Source organism: Coccinella septempunctata, chromosome 8, assembly GCF_907165205.1.
Source record: "Coccinella septempunctata chromosome 8, icCocSept1.1, whole genome shotgun sequence".
NCBI classification, from domain to species: Eukaryota; Metazoa; Arthropoda; class Insecta; order Coleoptera; family Coccinellidae; genus Coccinella; species Coccinella septempunctata.
Window position 1 is genome coordinate 31873326 of NC_058196.1, and position 17724 is coordinate 31891049.

The 17724-nt window shown below is 39.4% G+C and overlaps 2 protein-coding genes across 2 annotated transcripts; both read left to right on the top strand.

Moving 5' to 3' along the window:
* The first annotated feature begins 8804 nt into the window (after positions 1 to 8804).
* On the top strand, positions 8805 to 12252 carry LOC123318205 (alpha-amylase-like). Its single transcript, XM_044904819.1, has 6 exons — positions 8805 to 9225; positions 9338 to 9483; positions 9918 to 10116; positions 10670 to 10874; positions 11382 to 11828; positions 11884 to 12252. Exons 1-6 carry the CDS (start codon positions 9055 to 9057, stop codon positions 12165 to 12167), a joined length of 1452 nt encoding a protein of 483 aa, XP_044760754.1. The 5' UTR covers positions 8805 to 9054; the 3' UTR covers positions 12168 to 12252.
* A 586-nt stretch (positions 12253 to 12838) lies between these two features.
* Positions 12839 to 16509, top strand: LOC123318204 (alpha-amylase-like). The gene is made up of 7 exons (XM_044904818.1): positions 12839 to 12968; positions 13130 to 13307; positions 13520 to 13665; positions 13722 to 13926; positions 13983 to 14187; positions 14544 to 15002; positions 16155 to 16509. The coding sequence occupies exons 2-7, from the start codon at positions 13137 to 13139 to the stop codon at positions 16436 to 16438; spliced, it is 1470 nt and encodes a 489-aa protein (XP_044760753.1). The 5' UTR covers positions 12839 to 12968; positions 13130 to 13136; the 3' UTR covers positions 16439 to 16509.
* Positions 16510 to 17724: the final 1215 nt, after the last annotated feature.

The window sequence follows — 17724 nt, forward strand, 5'->3', positions numbered from 1 at the left end:
AACTTTCGACACGCGTATCTCCCACCAAAATCATCGTAGAGCTCAATGTGACCCATATTCTAAAAGAGCCACTCTTCTAGTGATAAATTTGGAAATTTCATCGACTTTTGTGGAACCGTTCGGTCTTGAGGAAGTTTTAACTGACCCCAACTTTTTGGGAAATTTTCGAAGGTCAACTTTCGAGTAGATTAATCTTCCAGGAAAATTATCGTAGATTAAAACGTGATACATATTCTGAAAGAGCAACTCTTCTAGTAACAAATCTGTGAACTTCATCCATCTCGGCGCAACCGTTCGGTCTTGAGGAAGTTTTAAGTGACCCCAACTTTTTGGGAAATTTTCGAAGGTCAACTTTCGAGTAGATTAATCTTCCAGGAAAATTATCGTAGATCTAGATGTGATACATATTCTGAAAGAGCAACTCTTCTAGTAACAAAATCTGAGAACTTCATCCATCTCGGCGCAACCGTTCGGTCTTGAGGAAGTTTTAACTGACCCCATCTTTTTGGGAAATTTTCGAAGGTCAACATTCGAGTTGATTAATCTTCCAGGAAAATTAGCGTAGATCTAAACGTGATACATATTCTGAAAGAGCAACTCTTCTAGTAACAAATCTGTGAACTTCATCCATCTCGGCGCAACCGTTCGGTCTTGAGGAAGTTTTAACTGACCCCATCTTTTTGGGAAATTTTCGAAGGTCAACTTTCGAGTAGATTAATCTTCCAGGAAAATTAGCGTAGATCTAAACGTGATACATATTCTGAAAGAGCAACTCTTCTAGTAACAAATCTGTGAACTTCATCCATCTCGGCGCAACCGTTCGGTCTTGAGGAAGTTTTAACTGACCCCATCTTTTTGGGAAATTTTCGAAGGTCAACTTTCGAGTAGATTAATCTTCCAGGAAAACTATCGTAGATATGAACGTGATACATAATCTGAAAGAGCACCTCTTCTAGTAACAAATCTGAGAACTTCATCCATCTCGGCGAAACCGTTCGGTCTTGAGGAAGTTTTAACTGACCCCATTTTTTTGGGAAATTTTCGAAGGTCAACTTTCGAGTAGGTTAATCTTCCAGGAAAATTATCGTAGATCTAAACGTGATACATATTCTGAAAGAGCAACTCTTCTAGTAACAAATCTGAGAACTTCATCCATCTCGGAGCAACCGTTCGGTCTTGAGGAAAGTTTAACTGACCCCATCTTTTTGGGAAATTTTCGAAGGTCAACTTTCGAGTAGATTAATCTTCCAGGAAAATAATCGTAGATCTAAACGTGATACATATTCTGAAAGAGCAACTCTTCTAGTAACAAATCTGAGAACTTCATCCATCTCGGCGCAACCGTTCGGTCTTGAGGAAGTTATAACTGACCCCATCTTTTTGGGAAATTTTCGAAGGTCAAATTTCGAGTAGATTAATCTTCCAGGAAAATTATCGCAGATCTTAACGTGATACATATTCTGAAAGAGCAACTCTTCTAGTAACAAATCTGAGAACTTCATCCATCTCGGCGCAACCGTTCGGTCTTGAGGAAGTTTCAACTGACCCCATCTTTTTGGGAAATTTTCGAAGGTCAACTTTCGAGTAGATTAATCTTCCAGGAAAATTATGGTAGATCTAAACGTGATACATATTCTGAAAGAGCAACTCTTCTAGTAACAAATCTGAGAACTTCATCCATCTCGGCGCAACCGTTCGGTCTTGAGGAAGTTTTAACTGACCGAATTTTTTTGGGGAATTTTCGAAGATCAACTTTCGAGTAGATTAATCTTCCAGGAAAATTATCGTAGATCTAAACGTGATACATATTCTGAAAGAGCAACTCTTCTAGTAACAAATCTGAGAACTTCATCCATCCCGGCGCAACCGTTCGGTCTTGAGGAAGTTTTAACTGACCCCATCTTTTTGGGAAATTTTCGAAGGTCAACTTTCGAGTAGATTAATCTTCCAGGAAAATTATCGTAGATCTAAACGTAATACATATTCTGAAAGAGCAACTTATAGAGTATATTGTAGGAGTTGACATATCCAGAAAAATCAAACCAGGCTGCGCCAGGAAAAAGAATTGATTGTGTTATCATTGAAGAGAAAAATACTGGATTTCATCTTGTGTGTCATTTCTCTGAGTTTATTGCCATTTTGAAGTCCACACCGAAGATTTACAGTACGATCTCGTCCCAAATCAGCGCTTAGTTACGTAGAAGTGAGGATGATATAATAGGAATCCAGCCACGGTCGAAGAAACGCTAATTCTCGATTAAATCATAATTATTTTTCGTAGAAAGCATGAAAAACGGACAATAAACGCTAAACGTCCAGACTAGATGTTCACGTTAACATGCTCTACATACCCATATTAATCTGTCTCATCTGAATAATGGCTGTTACGACACACAGGATGGACATCTTTAGGATGCCCACGATAATAGTCCGCCAGAAAAAAAAAGATTACTTCCCGAATTCCCGGAATTGATTATGATGAATTTTCTAGCTAGAATACTTTATAATCATATAGAATCATCTGTTTTGGTTTTTTTCTGTGACGTTGTCATATCCGCAATTGAAAAAACGACACTAATTAAAGATGGCTTTAGAATGAATTTATCCATTCAATTCGTTGACTATGCCAAGAACTATACAGGACTCAAAGTCGAAAACACCATGGAAATGCGAAGAGAAAACTCTGAACTGAAGCAAGGGGATAATGCTAATTGCATTTTCGTAGGATTAAAATGTTAAATTCATTTGGCTTGGATCAACTTCAACCTCGAAAAAATTCTACTCCAATAGACAAGATTCTCAAGATTTAGACTGAAACGATCTCTGTTCGAAGGTCATTGCTGGGGCTGTGGTTGTGGCAGGTCGATGCGGAAGGGCTCTTAGTGTTCCTTAGGGTCTGCAGTTTTTAGTCGGTACCATGTTTTGGACCGGAGTGTTGCAGTTAATCCCAGTCAACTCCTTGAAAGTCCCAGCTTTCTATATCTCAATTTGTAGCGATAGGTCCTCACTTTTTCGAGTAGGAAAATGTCATTATCACAGTGACGTTCGTATGTTGGAAACCTTCCACGTATTTGTTGGTTTTTCTGCGAATCTAGGTACGCTTAGCATCCTCAAGTTCAAATACGAATGACTGCTCGTCTTCATGACCCCGAGTCCGCATGCTAATGAAACAAATCCTAATTGCTCATTACACATCATTAATGTGTACGATTTAGATGCGAATGTGAACGTTATATCTGCGCGTTTCACAATCGAAAACGAACCTGCAATTACACGTGAAGATGTGTTGAAATTATCGTAGAACTGTAATAGGACTAAATTGAATTAAATCGTTATTATTGTTTCGTTCATTCATGAACATTGCACGAATATTTATGAGAACTTTATTGTTCGTTTGTTGCAACGCGTCCACGGGGATTTTTGGAAACGCGCGGATTTACGACAGGACCGTATCGAGGTAAAAACATACAGGGTGTATTTGAAGGTAGAACTGGTCAAAATGAAGCGTTTCATCATAAATCACCTATACAAAACTTTCAAAATGGCAAAGTTGAGAAAAAATATTGAAACTGATTACTAAAATAGATCCTAATACGACCCTAGACCGTTTTTTAGCTGAATTATCGAAAAGCAGTGAGAAAAAACTTATCTCCTGATTAGACCACGTGGTTTCGTTTAGGATATTGGCTCGTTCGATATTTACGTGGTAATGAATATAGAAACGTAGGATTGCCGAATTGTTCTCATAATTTTTTAGTAACTTGCACGATTTTATGAAATGGCTCGTTTCGATACCAACTGACAGAAGAGACTTGGGACACAAGTGTAAAAAATAGAATAATACTTCTAAATCTCACCAATAAAATTCGTCTAAATCATTCACGAATTTTTTCACAATGGGCATCACAATCTTCTTGTTCGAACATTCCAACAATCGTCGTAAAAATGGGATGAAATGGCGAAACATCATAGCACTTTTTCAACATAACTAACATAAGCACTCTCAAGAAACTGCCTCGATTTTCTACATTTTTTTCACCCTAAATTGCACGATACAACAATTCTGATTCTCTCAAAAGAAACCTGATGCATCTAATCCGATGAACTTGGTACTGAACCATTCATTGTCTAGCCACATGTTTATGTTATGTTTCGTTTTTGCGATGCTGGAGTCACCCTCCACAATTCCGTACTTGAAATTCAATGAAATTTTGTCGACCTTCTAGGGGTTGTATCTCAGCCATCTTGGATATTTTATATAGACAATTTTAGGTTAAACAACTTATTTCGATGAGTACTACCTTCTCCCTGTATATTTGTTCAAGTTAGGACCAGATACGATCACCTTTCCATCTCGTAGTCAATTTTTGCCCGATTTAAGGACGAAGCAGCGAGGGAATATGTATATGAGCCGGTGATAACTGGAAGGAGCGTCATCCTTAATATTCATCAGAGGTCGGCGACAAATTATCGAGAACGTGCCGGCAATCCGAGTGGTCTGTAATTTGGCTCGGGCATCCTGTCATAGGAGAGGAAGCCGAGAGAACACCTTGTCGAATTCTCCATCGATTCGGGATCCTGTATAATTTTCTCCGGTCTTGAACTCGATATAGGCGAATCCGACGGCTCAGTTTCGGTATACAGGGTGTCGGCTGTCGCGTTCGATACTCGATAACGACCTGATACAGTGGCGATGTCCGATTTGACAACTGTCACCTAGCTAACAAGCTACAACCCCGTCATGCTTGGGTTTTCCATCAATGTCTTAGTATTTCGACTGGTTTCGAATGATTCGACGATTTCACGTGATCAGGGAGGGAATATTATTCGGATAACTTCCATGCCTTTTTTGATCCTAGAGCCTTTTTACCAGGATGTATTGATATCTAGTTAGAAAAGACCAGTTCCATGCGTGAAAAAAATATTGCGTTGACATATCAACAAAAAATAACATCAGAAGTGTCAGTGTGGAGTTTGAGGTAAAAAAAGTAAACAAGAGTTACGAAATAAATTAAAAGAAAGAAGATGTCCACCGAGATTGTGCAAATCGAAGAATTGGAGTATCGAGTCATCATCAAGTACCTGTATTTAAAGGGGTTAATAGGTAAGCAGATTTACGAAGGTATGCTTAATACCCTTGGTGATCAATTTCCTTCGTATGTGACCGTGAAAAATTGGACTGCAAGCTTCAAAAGAGGTAAATTTTCCATTGAAGATGATGACCGATCGGGAAGGCCAGTTTCTTTGTCAGTCCCCGAAAATATCGATGCAGTTCATGACATGATTTTATCAGACCGTCGAATTGGGCTGAAACGGATATCTGAAGCACTGAGTATTCAATTTGGACATGAGAAAAATTGAGGCAAAATGGATACGAAAATGTTTGAATGTTGACCAAAAGCGTGCAAGGGTAGAAGCATCGAATTCGATCTGTGCTCGATTTGAAAACGATGTAGACTTCTTAAACCGAATTGATACTATGATTGAGGCATAGTTACATTTCTACGATCCAGAAACAAAGCAACAATCGATGGAATGGCGACACTCTGGTTCTCCAAGACCTAAGAAGTTTCGTGTCCAAAAATCTGCTGGAAAAGTTCCTGCTTCAGTTTTTTGGGATTGTCATGGAGTAATCATGATTGATTTTTTGGATAAAGGTAGAACAATAACCGGAGATTACTATTCGACATCACTGACCACTCTACGGTTAAAAATCAAAGAGAAAGACGCTGAAAGCTATTCAAAGGTGTTTTGTTTTTGCAGGACAATGCCTCTGCACATAAATCTCACGTTGCCATGCAAAAAATTCGTGATTTAGGGTTTGAATTACTAGAACACCCCCCTTCAACTTCAAGATCCAGAAATATTTGGATCTGTGTAGGAATGGATTCTGTGGGTAATAGGAGGAAACTCCTGTTTACCTGGTAATCCTAAGGAATCCCCAAGGCACCACATAACCGTACGCGTCTAGTCTAGATTCAAATTTTAAGGTCATGTCAAAAAGTGAGGGAGAACTCTCCTTGACATACTACTGAAGACCTCTCAGACTGTGGAGTTCATGGAAACCCTGGAGCTGGATTGCCAGCTGGGAGTGGTCAGAACAGCTCTAATAAGGGCACACCTACACCTTAAGGTCGAAGTGAAACCCCTCACCAAACATAGCCAAAGAACATAGAATCGAAAATGAGAGAACGGATGCTGCGCATAAAGAACAACCCATCCATCAATCTTTCTACAACTTTAAAAATCGTCTAGGTAATTGAAACGAAAACTCATTAGACCTCGATGATTGTGTTCTGGCAGTATCATTGAATACCTTCACGCTTCTCGGTCATATTTTAAAACGTACACGATTCATGTTTTATTTTCTAATAGATCGGAGTCCGTCTATTTTGGGTTGTAAATCATCCTAAATGGAAATATTTCACCGTTTCGTTTCGTGCCTCTTGGATTTCCCTTCTAATGAAACAATTAACCGAGTCATTTTCGGCCAATTTTCGTATGCCAGTTTCGTAATAGACTTTCGCGTGTTCATTCATTAGCGACGGGTTCATCTCATCGATAATTGTTCGAACTGTACCTTATGTTTTCGCTCCATTAATCTCAATAATGATGATTATTATACTCTAGCGACTGTTGGTAACACTCACAGTAGTCCGATTTAAGTACAGGTATCGAATGAGATCTTCTACTGCCAGATTCATCATCGATTTCAAAGTCCCTTAAATTTCAGAGCTTTTTTCACCCCTAAACTGTGAAAAGCTTCAAAATTGACGAGACTGGATATCATTTTTTGTTTTAAGGATTAACAGCCAGTGTTATAATCAAATTTGGAGTCCCAACTGAAAGGGACTCAAAGGAATTGAAATATCAATTCGTAAAATGCAATGATCCAACCACAAAAAAGCTTGGACAAATCGAATTTCTCCAAATGTGAAGATCCAATCGAATTGAGAACCAGTACTTGGCTGTAATATATTGGAGGTTCATACAAAATTGGGATCTACTTGCCCAAGAACTTTTCAGCCTCTCGAAACCAATATCTGTCGATACCAATCAATTCCTCATATACCAAGATCTTAATTACGAAGAACATTACCACACGTCAAGTTTGCTGTTTCTCAAAACACGGTTCTCTAACATATTAATATCTATGATTACGTGGAATTACGAACAAATTGTGTTCATTTCGGTCGATTGTTGCTGCAACTAGACCCCTTGTCTATAATTGTACCTTACCAGCAGAAAGTTGTTGAAAATACGAAATATATCGTTCAAAATGTTGCTCCTACAGCGGATATGGTTTCACTCGTGTGTATTGCCGTGAAAATTTCATGGTAGCAAAATAGATTTTTCACTTGATTGTTTTTATGTTAACAGTCGCCAAAAAAATAACTTAAAATAAAATTTGATTGAATTACCAATGTTTTTCTCTCCAAATTCTACAAGAATTCCAAAAAAAACCGAACTGACTAAAATTTATCTAGTTTTTATTGAGAGTTGAATTTCGAATCACAAATTTCGTTTGTATAGGGGATATAAATCTGCTTATTTCTATAATTGAGTGTCGTGCTAAGAAAAATCATTCAAAACTTTTCGATCTGTTTCAGAAACATGATGTATTGATTGCGGTTTCACAAGAAACGCCATCCATAACATGGGATAGTCGATTTAATTGCTAATAACAAGGCGAATTATAACAACTACAATCAATAGGCACCACTAGAAGGCCACCCTTCCATTTAAGACCACATCAATGCTCCAATTATTCCCTAAAAATCATTTCATTCCACTACACGTCAAGCTCGCTCATGAAATGTTAGTTATACGACTCAAGGATCTTCATTTATCCATTGCGAATTATGACAGTTACAGTTTCGTCATTCACAATATTCGTTTTCATTATGATCATCAAGTCGTGCAGGTAGAAGACGGAGGAGGCTGAAATAAATGAGCTGTTTCGAAACATTTCGGTTTTTAAATGCTCCTTCGGATGAATAGGAACAAATTGGGATCCTTGTAGTATTTTCATTAGAAGACGGTTGATTGGAATTTTCTTGCGTTGCAAATTCGGTAATGAACGAAGAGATATGCAAATGAAAATGGCTATTTTTATCTTAATTTAACCATTTTGAGTCCTGATTCAGTTAACGACAAAAATTCAGGACCTCACTGGAATCGAAACCAGGCACAATTAATGTACATGACGTTTTTCCCTTAATTATCAGGTAAACTTGTCACCTGTCAAGTTGTGAATGCAAATAAACTCCCTGAACACTCAATTACCAATTTGGAATCCCTCCAGAATGACTCTCGTGTAGATTAATTAGTTTCGTTATACCGTAAAGCATTAATGTCTACACAGAAATCCTACAAAACTTCTGTAAACTCTTCCTTCCTAGAAATTTTGTTTTATTAAAAGAAAAAGCAGAATATGGAAAAAAATTTCAATTATATACAATCTAAATAAACAAAAATTCAAGAAGTGCAGGTTTGTTCAGTAAATTTCAAGGAATAACGAAAAAAATTTGGATATACTCGGTTGAACAGTTTCTTAGTTAAAGGCACACAAATAATCTTTTGCATTCAGATCCAGCCTCATCAGGAATTGCTATGATATAGATAGTTGAATGCTTGCGTCCTCTCTCATAAAGCTAGCAATACAACAAGTGAGAATTTTTTGAAATTCTTCCTTGCTTCTCAACTTAATGAGGTGAAACTGACCTTGTTGTTAATTTCAACAAATCGTTGACATCTGACATTGTTGATATAATAGTTACAGCATCAATTCAATCGAAATTATTATTAAATTATTCTTATTGTTGATTGTGACGAGTGTTCAGTGTTATCTGGATTTAAGTAACGCAGTTGGGAAAATATTCTGGTGAATCTTTGACCAGAGTTTAGTGGAATACATGATAGTGATAGAGGATTAATCTAAATTCATGGGCTGAAACAAATTATTTGAAGTTCATTTTTTCTGAGATAGAAATAACCATAAGTATATATCCAGTAGTCTCACTTGTTTGTCACTTCTTCATGCTAGCTTGAAAGATGAATTCATTATGGTTATTGACGTTTTTTTCGATATCAGTCCTGGGCCAAAAGAATCCAAATTTCGTGGAGAATCATTCGACCATCGTTCATTTGTTCGAGTGGAAATGGAAAGACATAGCTAAGGAATGTGAAGATTTTTTGGGACCACACGGTTATGGAGGAGTACAAGTGAGTATGTGCACTATTGACACCAGTCTACGAGTAAAAAATGGTGCTACAATTCCATGTACACTGCCACACTGATATTTTCATCATTTGAACCTGACCTTGCTGTTTTAAGATTTCACCGCCAAACGAAAATCTGATACTGGATAAGAGACAGTGGTACGAAAGGTACCAGCCGGTCAGTTACGTGTTGGAAACGAGATCTGGAAACGAAAGAGACTTCGAAGACATGACGAGGAGATGTAACAAGGCTGGAGTCAGGTAAGTTCCACGAACACCTAAGGGGGTCGCCCACCAAAGTAGCGTAGCACTGACCACTGACATGGCACACACATGACAAAGGCGATGCATAATTTTCAGATATCGCACATCTGAGCGAAGTGTCAGTTGCGTGAAATATGTCGTTCTCAGTACAAGTCTGAAAATGATGCATCGCCTTTGTCGTGTGTGTGCCATGTCAGTGGTCAGTGCTACGCTACTTTGGTGGGCACTCCCACTAAAGAACACATAGAGCTCTTCCGCGCCTACCTACTCCCTCCAGAACAAGAGCAATCATTCTTGAAAACTCGCCAATCGTCAAACTACTGGTCAGCATTCGACCATTAGGTGCTTAGAGCCAAAAGTTTCTGTTATATTCAGATCATTGAAATTTCCTCTGAACACTTATATCGACCTACTTCATTTACCTTCTCCAGGATATACGTAGACGCCATTATCAACCATATGAGCGGAGGAGACGGCGTTGGAACAGCTGGCAACAGAGCAACGAAATATAATTTTTCCGGAGTGCCCTATACTGACGAGCATTTTCACAGACCTTGCCCCTTGAATAACTTCGATGACGTGAACGAGGTCAGGTCTTGCGAACTGCTAGGACTCAAGGATCTGGATCAGGTAATTATCCGAACAGAAATTGACACGTTCTACTCAAGAGTTCCATACCTTTAGAGTTATAACACGTTTCAATGGTTTCTTCATTCTATCTATGAATATGCCTAAAAGGTTTCGTTTGCGAAGCTGTTCAGCGATCATTTTTGTCTGAAGAAATCGTTGGAATTACAATAGCAGTTATAGCTTCGAATTATACTTGAAATAAATGTTTAAAATGATTGAAAAGGATGCCGACACAGTTATGAGCAGCTCACCAGTTCTGTAGTGTATGTAGGGGACTTTAACTAGGGACTACTATCAGAGAGAGATCTGAGGTATGGTCTCCAGTTGTTGAGTTCCTGAACAAATCCTGAGCATCAAGATGTTAACATTTCGTAGCTCTTTAAGGGTGGTGAAGGACCTACATCTCTAGATGATCTTTGACAGAGAAAACTATCAGCATGTAATGAAATGTATAGACCCAAAATTTTAGAGAACGTCAGAGACAATTTCGAACACACTTCACCCCCAACTAGGAAAGCTAAGCTAAGCGAATTTTTTTATCAAAATTGTTTAGGGCCAAGAATACGTCAGGAATAAGATAGTCGACTTCATGAATCACCTGATCGACCTCGGTGTCGCCGGATTCAGGATAGATGCTGCGAGGCACATGCATCCAGACGACCTGAAGATCATCTTTGGACGTCTTAAGAATCTGAATCCGAAATATGGCTTTCAAAAGGACGCGAGAGCTTTTATTTACCAGGAAGTTTCCGGACAAGGTGAGGAATATATAATGATTCTATTGGAGAGATCGCGCAGCAGCTCCAGTACTTACCCTTTTGTCAATGTCTCTTCATAGAATAGAATTCATTACGAAATAGCTTTTAGTAGGTCAGGAGATACCAGATGGTTCTAGTGTTGAAATCTTAGAACATAGATACATGGAATGGAAAATAAATATTCCAAAGACTGGAGTGTGATAGTTGCTTAGGGTCGCCAATCACAATTGAGACAGTTGATTCGGACATCATTGGCGCATCAATTTTTAATACGAATAGACGGGACGCCTGTGAATTTTTCAATAAAACGCCACTGCCTTAGTGTCGCTCTAGACAGAGAAACATTGAATGTGTGGACTACAAACAATTCATTCGTAGCACTGAATGGCCATTCCATATATCTATGTTCTAAGGTTGAAATGGATGTAAGAGTCAGAAACTCAACTCTCGTATTCATCTTCCTGTTCTATTAAATAATATAACAACCTTTTTCTCCTTGGTACGAAGGGGAGGATCGTCAGGAATACACCAGCTTCGGCGCCGTGCTAGAGTTCAGATACGGAAAACTCCTGAGCAAAGTCTTCAGCAAGAGAGACAAGGCGAGATACCTGGACAGCTGGGGGCCCAAATGGAGCCTCCTAGATCCCGGTCTCGACGCCGTCACCTTCATCGACAACCACGACACGCAGAGGTCCGAGAGCGACATCCTGACCTACAAGAACCCCAAGCCCTACAAGATGGCCGTCGCCTTCATGCTGGCCCATCCGTACGGCACTGGCAGGGTGATGTCCAGTTACGATTTCGTCGACAGCGAGACCTGCCCGCCGCACGACGCTGACGGCAATCTGGTTTCGCCCGGTTTCAGACAAGACGGAACTTGCACTAATGGTTACATCTGCGAACACAGGTGGCGCCAAATCTACAATATGGCTGCCTTCCGGAACATCGTAGACGGTAATTGTTCTCTACTGTCAGTTGATATTGAAATTAACTTGTTTTTTTTTTTAAGGGACTGAGGTGAAAAACTGGCAGACACTGGCCGATCATCAGATAGCCTTCTGTAGAGGAGACAAGGGATTCGCCGCTTTTAACAACGAGGGTGATATCGACCGGAAGCTACATGTCTGTCTTCCTAAAGGAGAGTATTGTGACGTGATATCTGGAAGTCTCGTAGACGGAAAGTGTACGGGAAAAGTACTCAGCGTGGACGAAAACGGGGAGGCACATGTATCGCTCAAGGAGAACGAGGAGGATGGAGTGTTGGCCATCCATTTGAAATCGAAAATAGATTGAGAAATTTCCAAATGTTCGGTGGATAAATCGATCAGAAAAGATGTAAATTCCGTTCCTTCTACAAATAAAATATTATGTTTCACTATCCTGCTCTATTTTCATTTATTGATCCTTCAATTATCACCCTAGAACACTAATGATCATTAGCACAATAGCTCAAATATGGAAGTAAATGATAATACTGTTCACCATAGTGAATATGTTTGCAATTGGATGAATATAGACTGAAAAACATATTTCAACAAGTTTTGAAAAATAAAACTTCAAAACTAAAGACAATAAAGATAAAACAACATGATTTTCATCGAGAATAAAACCTCACAGGTGTTTCTTATCAAAATTATAACAGAACTGAGAAAAACTCCAAAGTGAAAATATAATTATTCATTCTTACTCACGGATTTTCATCCACAACCGCATCTATTGAATGTAGGACCTTTTTCCAAAATTGTTTCGAAAACATCCACGTGAGTTTATTGAAAAATCGGATGCGGAAATGATACTGCACAAAATCGGAGCATTTTTTTGGAAATTTTCAAGTTTTCGATCAAATCGGAGATTAGAACTGGATTCGTAATAATAATTCATTCATAATGAAATCTTATCAATTATTTCAACCTGCAAAGTCATTATCTTATCATTGAAACGTATAGTAGACGAGCCCCTTCATATTATAAACGTATAATAGTTTTGGAATCCTTAGGATTCATTTCAATACGTTCCACTCTGTATCATTCGTTTATTACTCTTAAACATCTGACTGAATGAAAATTTCAGTAAACAGAAGTTCTGTAAATCTCAGTGAGTAGTTGAATTTTCATCACATTTCTTCGAGATTTTTAAAATATTCCTGGAAATTATTCAGCACGAATTTTCTCATTATTTTTTAAAATATTCCAATTCAAACCATCATACTTTTCAATCAGGATCTGATCACGAAATAAAAACAACTTTCTTTCCAGATCCACGATGTTATCAAATTTCTTGCTCATATTCCTACTTGGGTTTGTAACCTCCCAAAAAAATCCCCATTTTCTGGAAGATCGATCGACAATCGTCCATCTTTTCGAATGGAAATGGAAGGATATTGCCCAGGAGTGTGAAAATTTTCTAGCTCCTCACGGATACGCCGGCGTCCAGGTAAGATATTTATATTTGAAGTTGAAAATATTGACTGTTAGACATTGTCCATCGACAATCACAAACAATCTCTGCGAGCTATACAACACTCTTTTGAGGAACATGAAGACGGGCGATCCTTATTGGCGCCCAAACAGGGACTTTTAAAAGATATCTTCAGTTGTATCGTCTTCCACACTCATACATCAAGTAATGTCCATAATTCCTTCCAGATCTCACCTCCAAACGAAAATTTGATCCTAAGTTCTCGACCTTGGTTCGAACGATACCAACCTCTCAGTTACGTTCTGGAAACACGGTCCGGAAGCGAAAAGGAATTGGAGGAAATGTCCAGGAGATGCAACAAAGTAGGGGTTAGGTAAGTACCGTTTTCCCATGGAGAGAAATCCAACTATTATAGACAATATTTCTTAGGATATTCGCGGATATCATCTTCAACCACATGACAGCAAGCGACGGTATTGGAACCGCTGGTAACAGGGGTGAAGCTACCAACGACAACTACCCTGGTGTACCATATACTAGAGAGCATTTCCACGATCCGTGTACCACCACAGACTACAACGATGCATATCAAGTGAGAAACTGCGAACTGGACGGACTGAGAGATTTGAATCAGGTAAATTTAAGGGGATATTTCATCTTTCTTAGGATTAAGTTGATGGTGGATTTCAGACAGAAGAATACGTAAGGGACAGGGTGGTGGACTTCTTGAACCACTTGATAGACCTCGGCGTGGCAGGGTTCAGGATAGATGCAGCCAAGCACATGCTACCGGAGGACATGGGGATAATTTTTGGAAGATTGAAGGATCTCAACACGGATTATGGCTTCGCTCCTGGTTCCAGAGCTTTTATTTATCAGGAAGTTGTTGGATATGGTGAGTACTCAGTTGTCCAAGACTGCAGTTTCGTTGACTGCAGTGAAGGTTTGAAACATTCATCGATAATGAACAAGAAGACATTTTATCACGAGTCAATCAAAAATCATTCGTCACATCTCTATTGACGCTCGAGAATTTGCTTTTTCCAAGAGCTTTTATGCACAAATTCGGAAACTAGAATTACTTTCTCTCCATCGATTCCCCCCTGAGTGTATGTTTCCCTATATTTATACCGATTGCTTGGTGGATACCAGACTCTCCACGCAACAATCGGTGGATTCTTTCTCCTTACTACACAAACGAATTGACCGCTTATACGGATTTGAAACACCTCCTCCTTCGATTCATTACAGGTGGCGAAGCAATATCAAGGGAACAATACACCGGCATCGGTACTGTCCTCGAGTTCAAATACGGCAACAGTCTCAGCAATGTTTTCAAGAAAAACGACAAAATGAGGTTCTTGGACAGCTGGGGACCAGCGTGGGGCTTAGTAGATCCGGGCAGCGACTCTGTGACCTTCATCGACAACCACGACTCCCAGAGGAGCGACGGCAGCATCTTGAACTACAAGAGCTCGAAGCCCTACAAGATGGCGATCGCCTTCATGCTGGCCCACCCTTACAACGGCACCCCCAGGATCATCTCCAGCTACGATTTCGTCGACAAAAACACTCCCCCGCCCCAGGACTCCAACGGCAACTTGATATCGCCGGGATTCAACAGCGACAACACCTGCACCAACGGGTACATCTGCGAGCACAGATGGCGCCAGATCTACAACATGGTCGAGTTCAGGAACGTGGTGAGAGGTGAGTTTCCGCTTGATCGACTCATCCACTGTGCTCCCCGTATATATATTCATATTCTCCTCTTAATTTATTACAGCGAACCTGCAACGTCTCTAGACCTTTCAAAAAAAATGTTTCTTTTTGCACTGCAAACCTGAACTCCACAGCTTTTATTACCTCCTCGTTGGAAGAAAATTTACGAACTTTTAAACTTTTTTTCAGTCGAGGAAAGAGATGATGATCGGATGGGGCCAAATCTGGTGAATGAGGGGGGTGTTCTAGTAATTCAAACCCTAAATCACGCATTTTTTGCATGGCAACATGAGATTTGTGTGCAGGGGCGTTGTCCTGCAAAAACAAAACATATTCGGATAGCTTTCCGCGTCTTTTCTCTTTAATTTTTTCCCGTAGAGTGGTCAGTAATGTCGAATAGGTATCTCCGGTTATTGTTCTACCCTTATCCAAAAAATCAATCATGATTACTCCATGGCAGTCCCAAAAAACTGAAGCAAGAACTTTTCCAGCAGATTTTTTGACACTAAACTTCTTAAGTCTTAGAGAACCAGAGTGTCGCCATTCCATAGATTGTTGCTTTGTTTCTGGATCGTAGAAATGTACCCAAGTCTCATCCATGATAACAATTCGGTTCAAGAAGTCTACATCGTTTTCAAATCGAGCACAGATCGAACGCGATGCTTCTACCCTTGCACGCTGTTGGTCAACATTCAAACATTTGGGGATCCATTCTGCAGCAATATTTCTCATGTCCAAATAGACGTGAACTATATGATGAAGGCGTTTGTATGAGATACTCAGTGATTCAGATATCCGTTTCAGCCCAATTCGACGGTAAATGATAAAATCATGTCATGAATTGCATCGATGTTTTCGGGGACTGACAAAGAAACTGGCCTTCCCGATCGGTCATCATCTTCAATGGAAAATTTACCTCTTTTGAAGCTTGCAGTCCAATTTTTCACGATCACATACAAAGGATATTGATCACCAGGGGTATTAAGCATATCTTCGTAAATCTGCTTACCTCTTAACCTTTTTAAATGCAGGTACTTGATGATGGCTCGATCTAGGCTAACTAGATGATATCCTCGTACTTCCATCTCCTCATGAAACTGTCCTATATTCTTCCAGCGATTCATCGCTTTTGTTTTGCAGACACCGGCATAAACGACTGGCAAACAATGGCCGATCAACAGGTGGCCTTCTGCAGGGGCAACAAGGGATTCATCGTGTTCAATAACGAGGGTAACATGGATACGCAAGTTCATGCCTGCGTGCCGCCCGGAGAATACTGCGACGTCATATCCGGAAGTCTGGTAGACGGAAGGTGCACCGGTAAGGTGATCGTCGTGGATCAGGACTGTAACACCCACATCACCCTGTACGACAGCGAGGAGGACGGCGTCATAGCTATACATCAGAACTCGAAGAGGAATTAGTTTAATCTCATGGAAGTTTTAAAATGCTCATAAAACTGGTATTTTATCAATAAAAACGCGACGAAAATGCTTCTGGTGTGATTGTCCTGAGACAATAATGAAGGTGAAGCCTCATATGTTGAAATATATCCAGTCGTTTACTGTAAGAACGTAAATAACTGATCCAAATTTCTTGCCTTGAACTCCTCAACTTTTGCGGAGCATCTAGCTATATTCAAGGTATACCCGCAAATAGTTTTCATCGAATCAGACGCAATAATTCCTCAGAGATAACGAAACCTCACGTATGATGAAAATTTATAACAATATCGACGCGTATAATTATATTGCTGTCGGTGAGGCAACTGACACCGGCGAGGAAAACGTAATAAAATAGATGAGATATATGTGGGAAGGATACAATAGGAACGGACAACCCGTTCATGTCTGTCGTTAATCTATCTTCGTTTCAATCTTGAACAAATAGATGAGACGAGGTGTGAATCGTCTTCGATCCCAGAGAGTGTGGCAATTTTACGGAAGAAATATGTCCGAGCAACGCTCTGAGAGAAATCGAGAAATGATTAAACAGTCAGCCAACATGCTCCTACTCAAAGGTATCTTCGGTAATTTTTGGCCTATAAGGCCATCATCAGTGCCACCCTGAAGTACAGGATGAGTTTGGAGTCGTACAAATATTTTAACAGCAGATTCTTGAGGTCAAAAGAAACACTGGTATAGAAAATACCATTTTTTCCGATTCGGCCCTGATAAAAAGATGTAGCCATTTTAAGTTTTCATAATGAGATTTGTCAACCCTGGAATAAGAAGCTGAATCTGTGACAAATTACCTTCAGAATATCTATCTAACAGTAGAGGTGGACACTGCACTGGAAGGTTAGGAAGAAAAAATAAATGGCGGAGTGCATTCTGTTCCCTCTGGGTTTTCACACCAGCAGAGAAGACTTGTATTCTGCCAAAGTACCCTATTTCTCGAATTTCACAGATAATTTTTGATATTTTAAAATCAAATTACTCAAAAACGGAGAATTATACGAGAAAATATGAAAATACTTTTATTTTACAAAACGTTCAAATATTTGTTAGATAGCGTCCAACTAAGATAGTTTGGAAAGGTGGGTTCTTTGAATTTTTGGTATTTTTATGGTACGTTATGGTCATAATGAGAAAACTGGAAGACGTGGGTGATATCTTGTATTCGAAAAAGATTCATCAAATAAATGAAAAACTATATTCCGAAATTCATTTCATTCGATGAAACCGTTTGTGAGACAGAACTAAAACAA

Bases quoted from the DNA above. Each gene is read 5' to 3' on its own strand.
- LOC123318205 (XM_044904819.1), top strand. From the start codon at position 9,055: ATGAATTCATTATGGTTATTGACGTTTTTTTCGATATCAGTCCTGGGC. The intron at 9,226-9,337 runs GTGAGTATGTGC...TGCTGTTTTAAG, and splicing joins ACGGTTATGGAGGAGTACAA to ATTTCACCGCCAAACGAAAA. The intron at 9,484-9,917 runs GTAAGTTCCACG...TACCTTCTCCAG, and splicing joins TGTAACAAGGCTGGAGTCAG to GATATACGTAGACGCCATTA.
- LOC123318204 (XM_044904818.1), top strand. From the start codon at position 13,137: ATGTTATCAAATTTCTTGCTCATATTCCTACTTGGGTTTGTAACCTCC. The intron at 13,927-13,982 runs GTAAATTTAAGG...GGTGGATTTCAG, and splicing joins GACTGAGAGATTTGAATCAG to ACAGAAGAATACGTAAGGGA. The intron at 15,003-16,154 runs GTGAGTTTCCGC...TTTGTTTTGCAG, and splicing joins GTTCAGGAACGTGGTGAGAG to ACACCGGCATAAACGACTGG.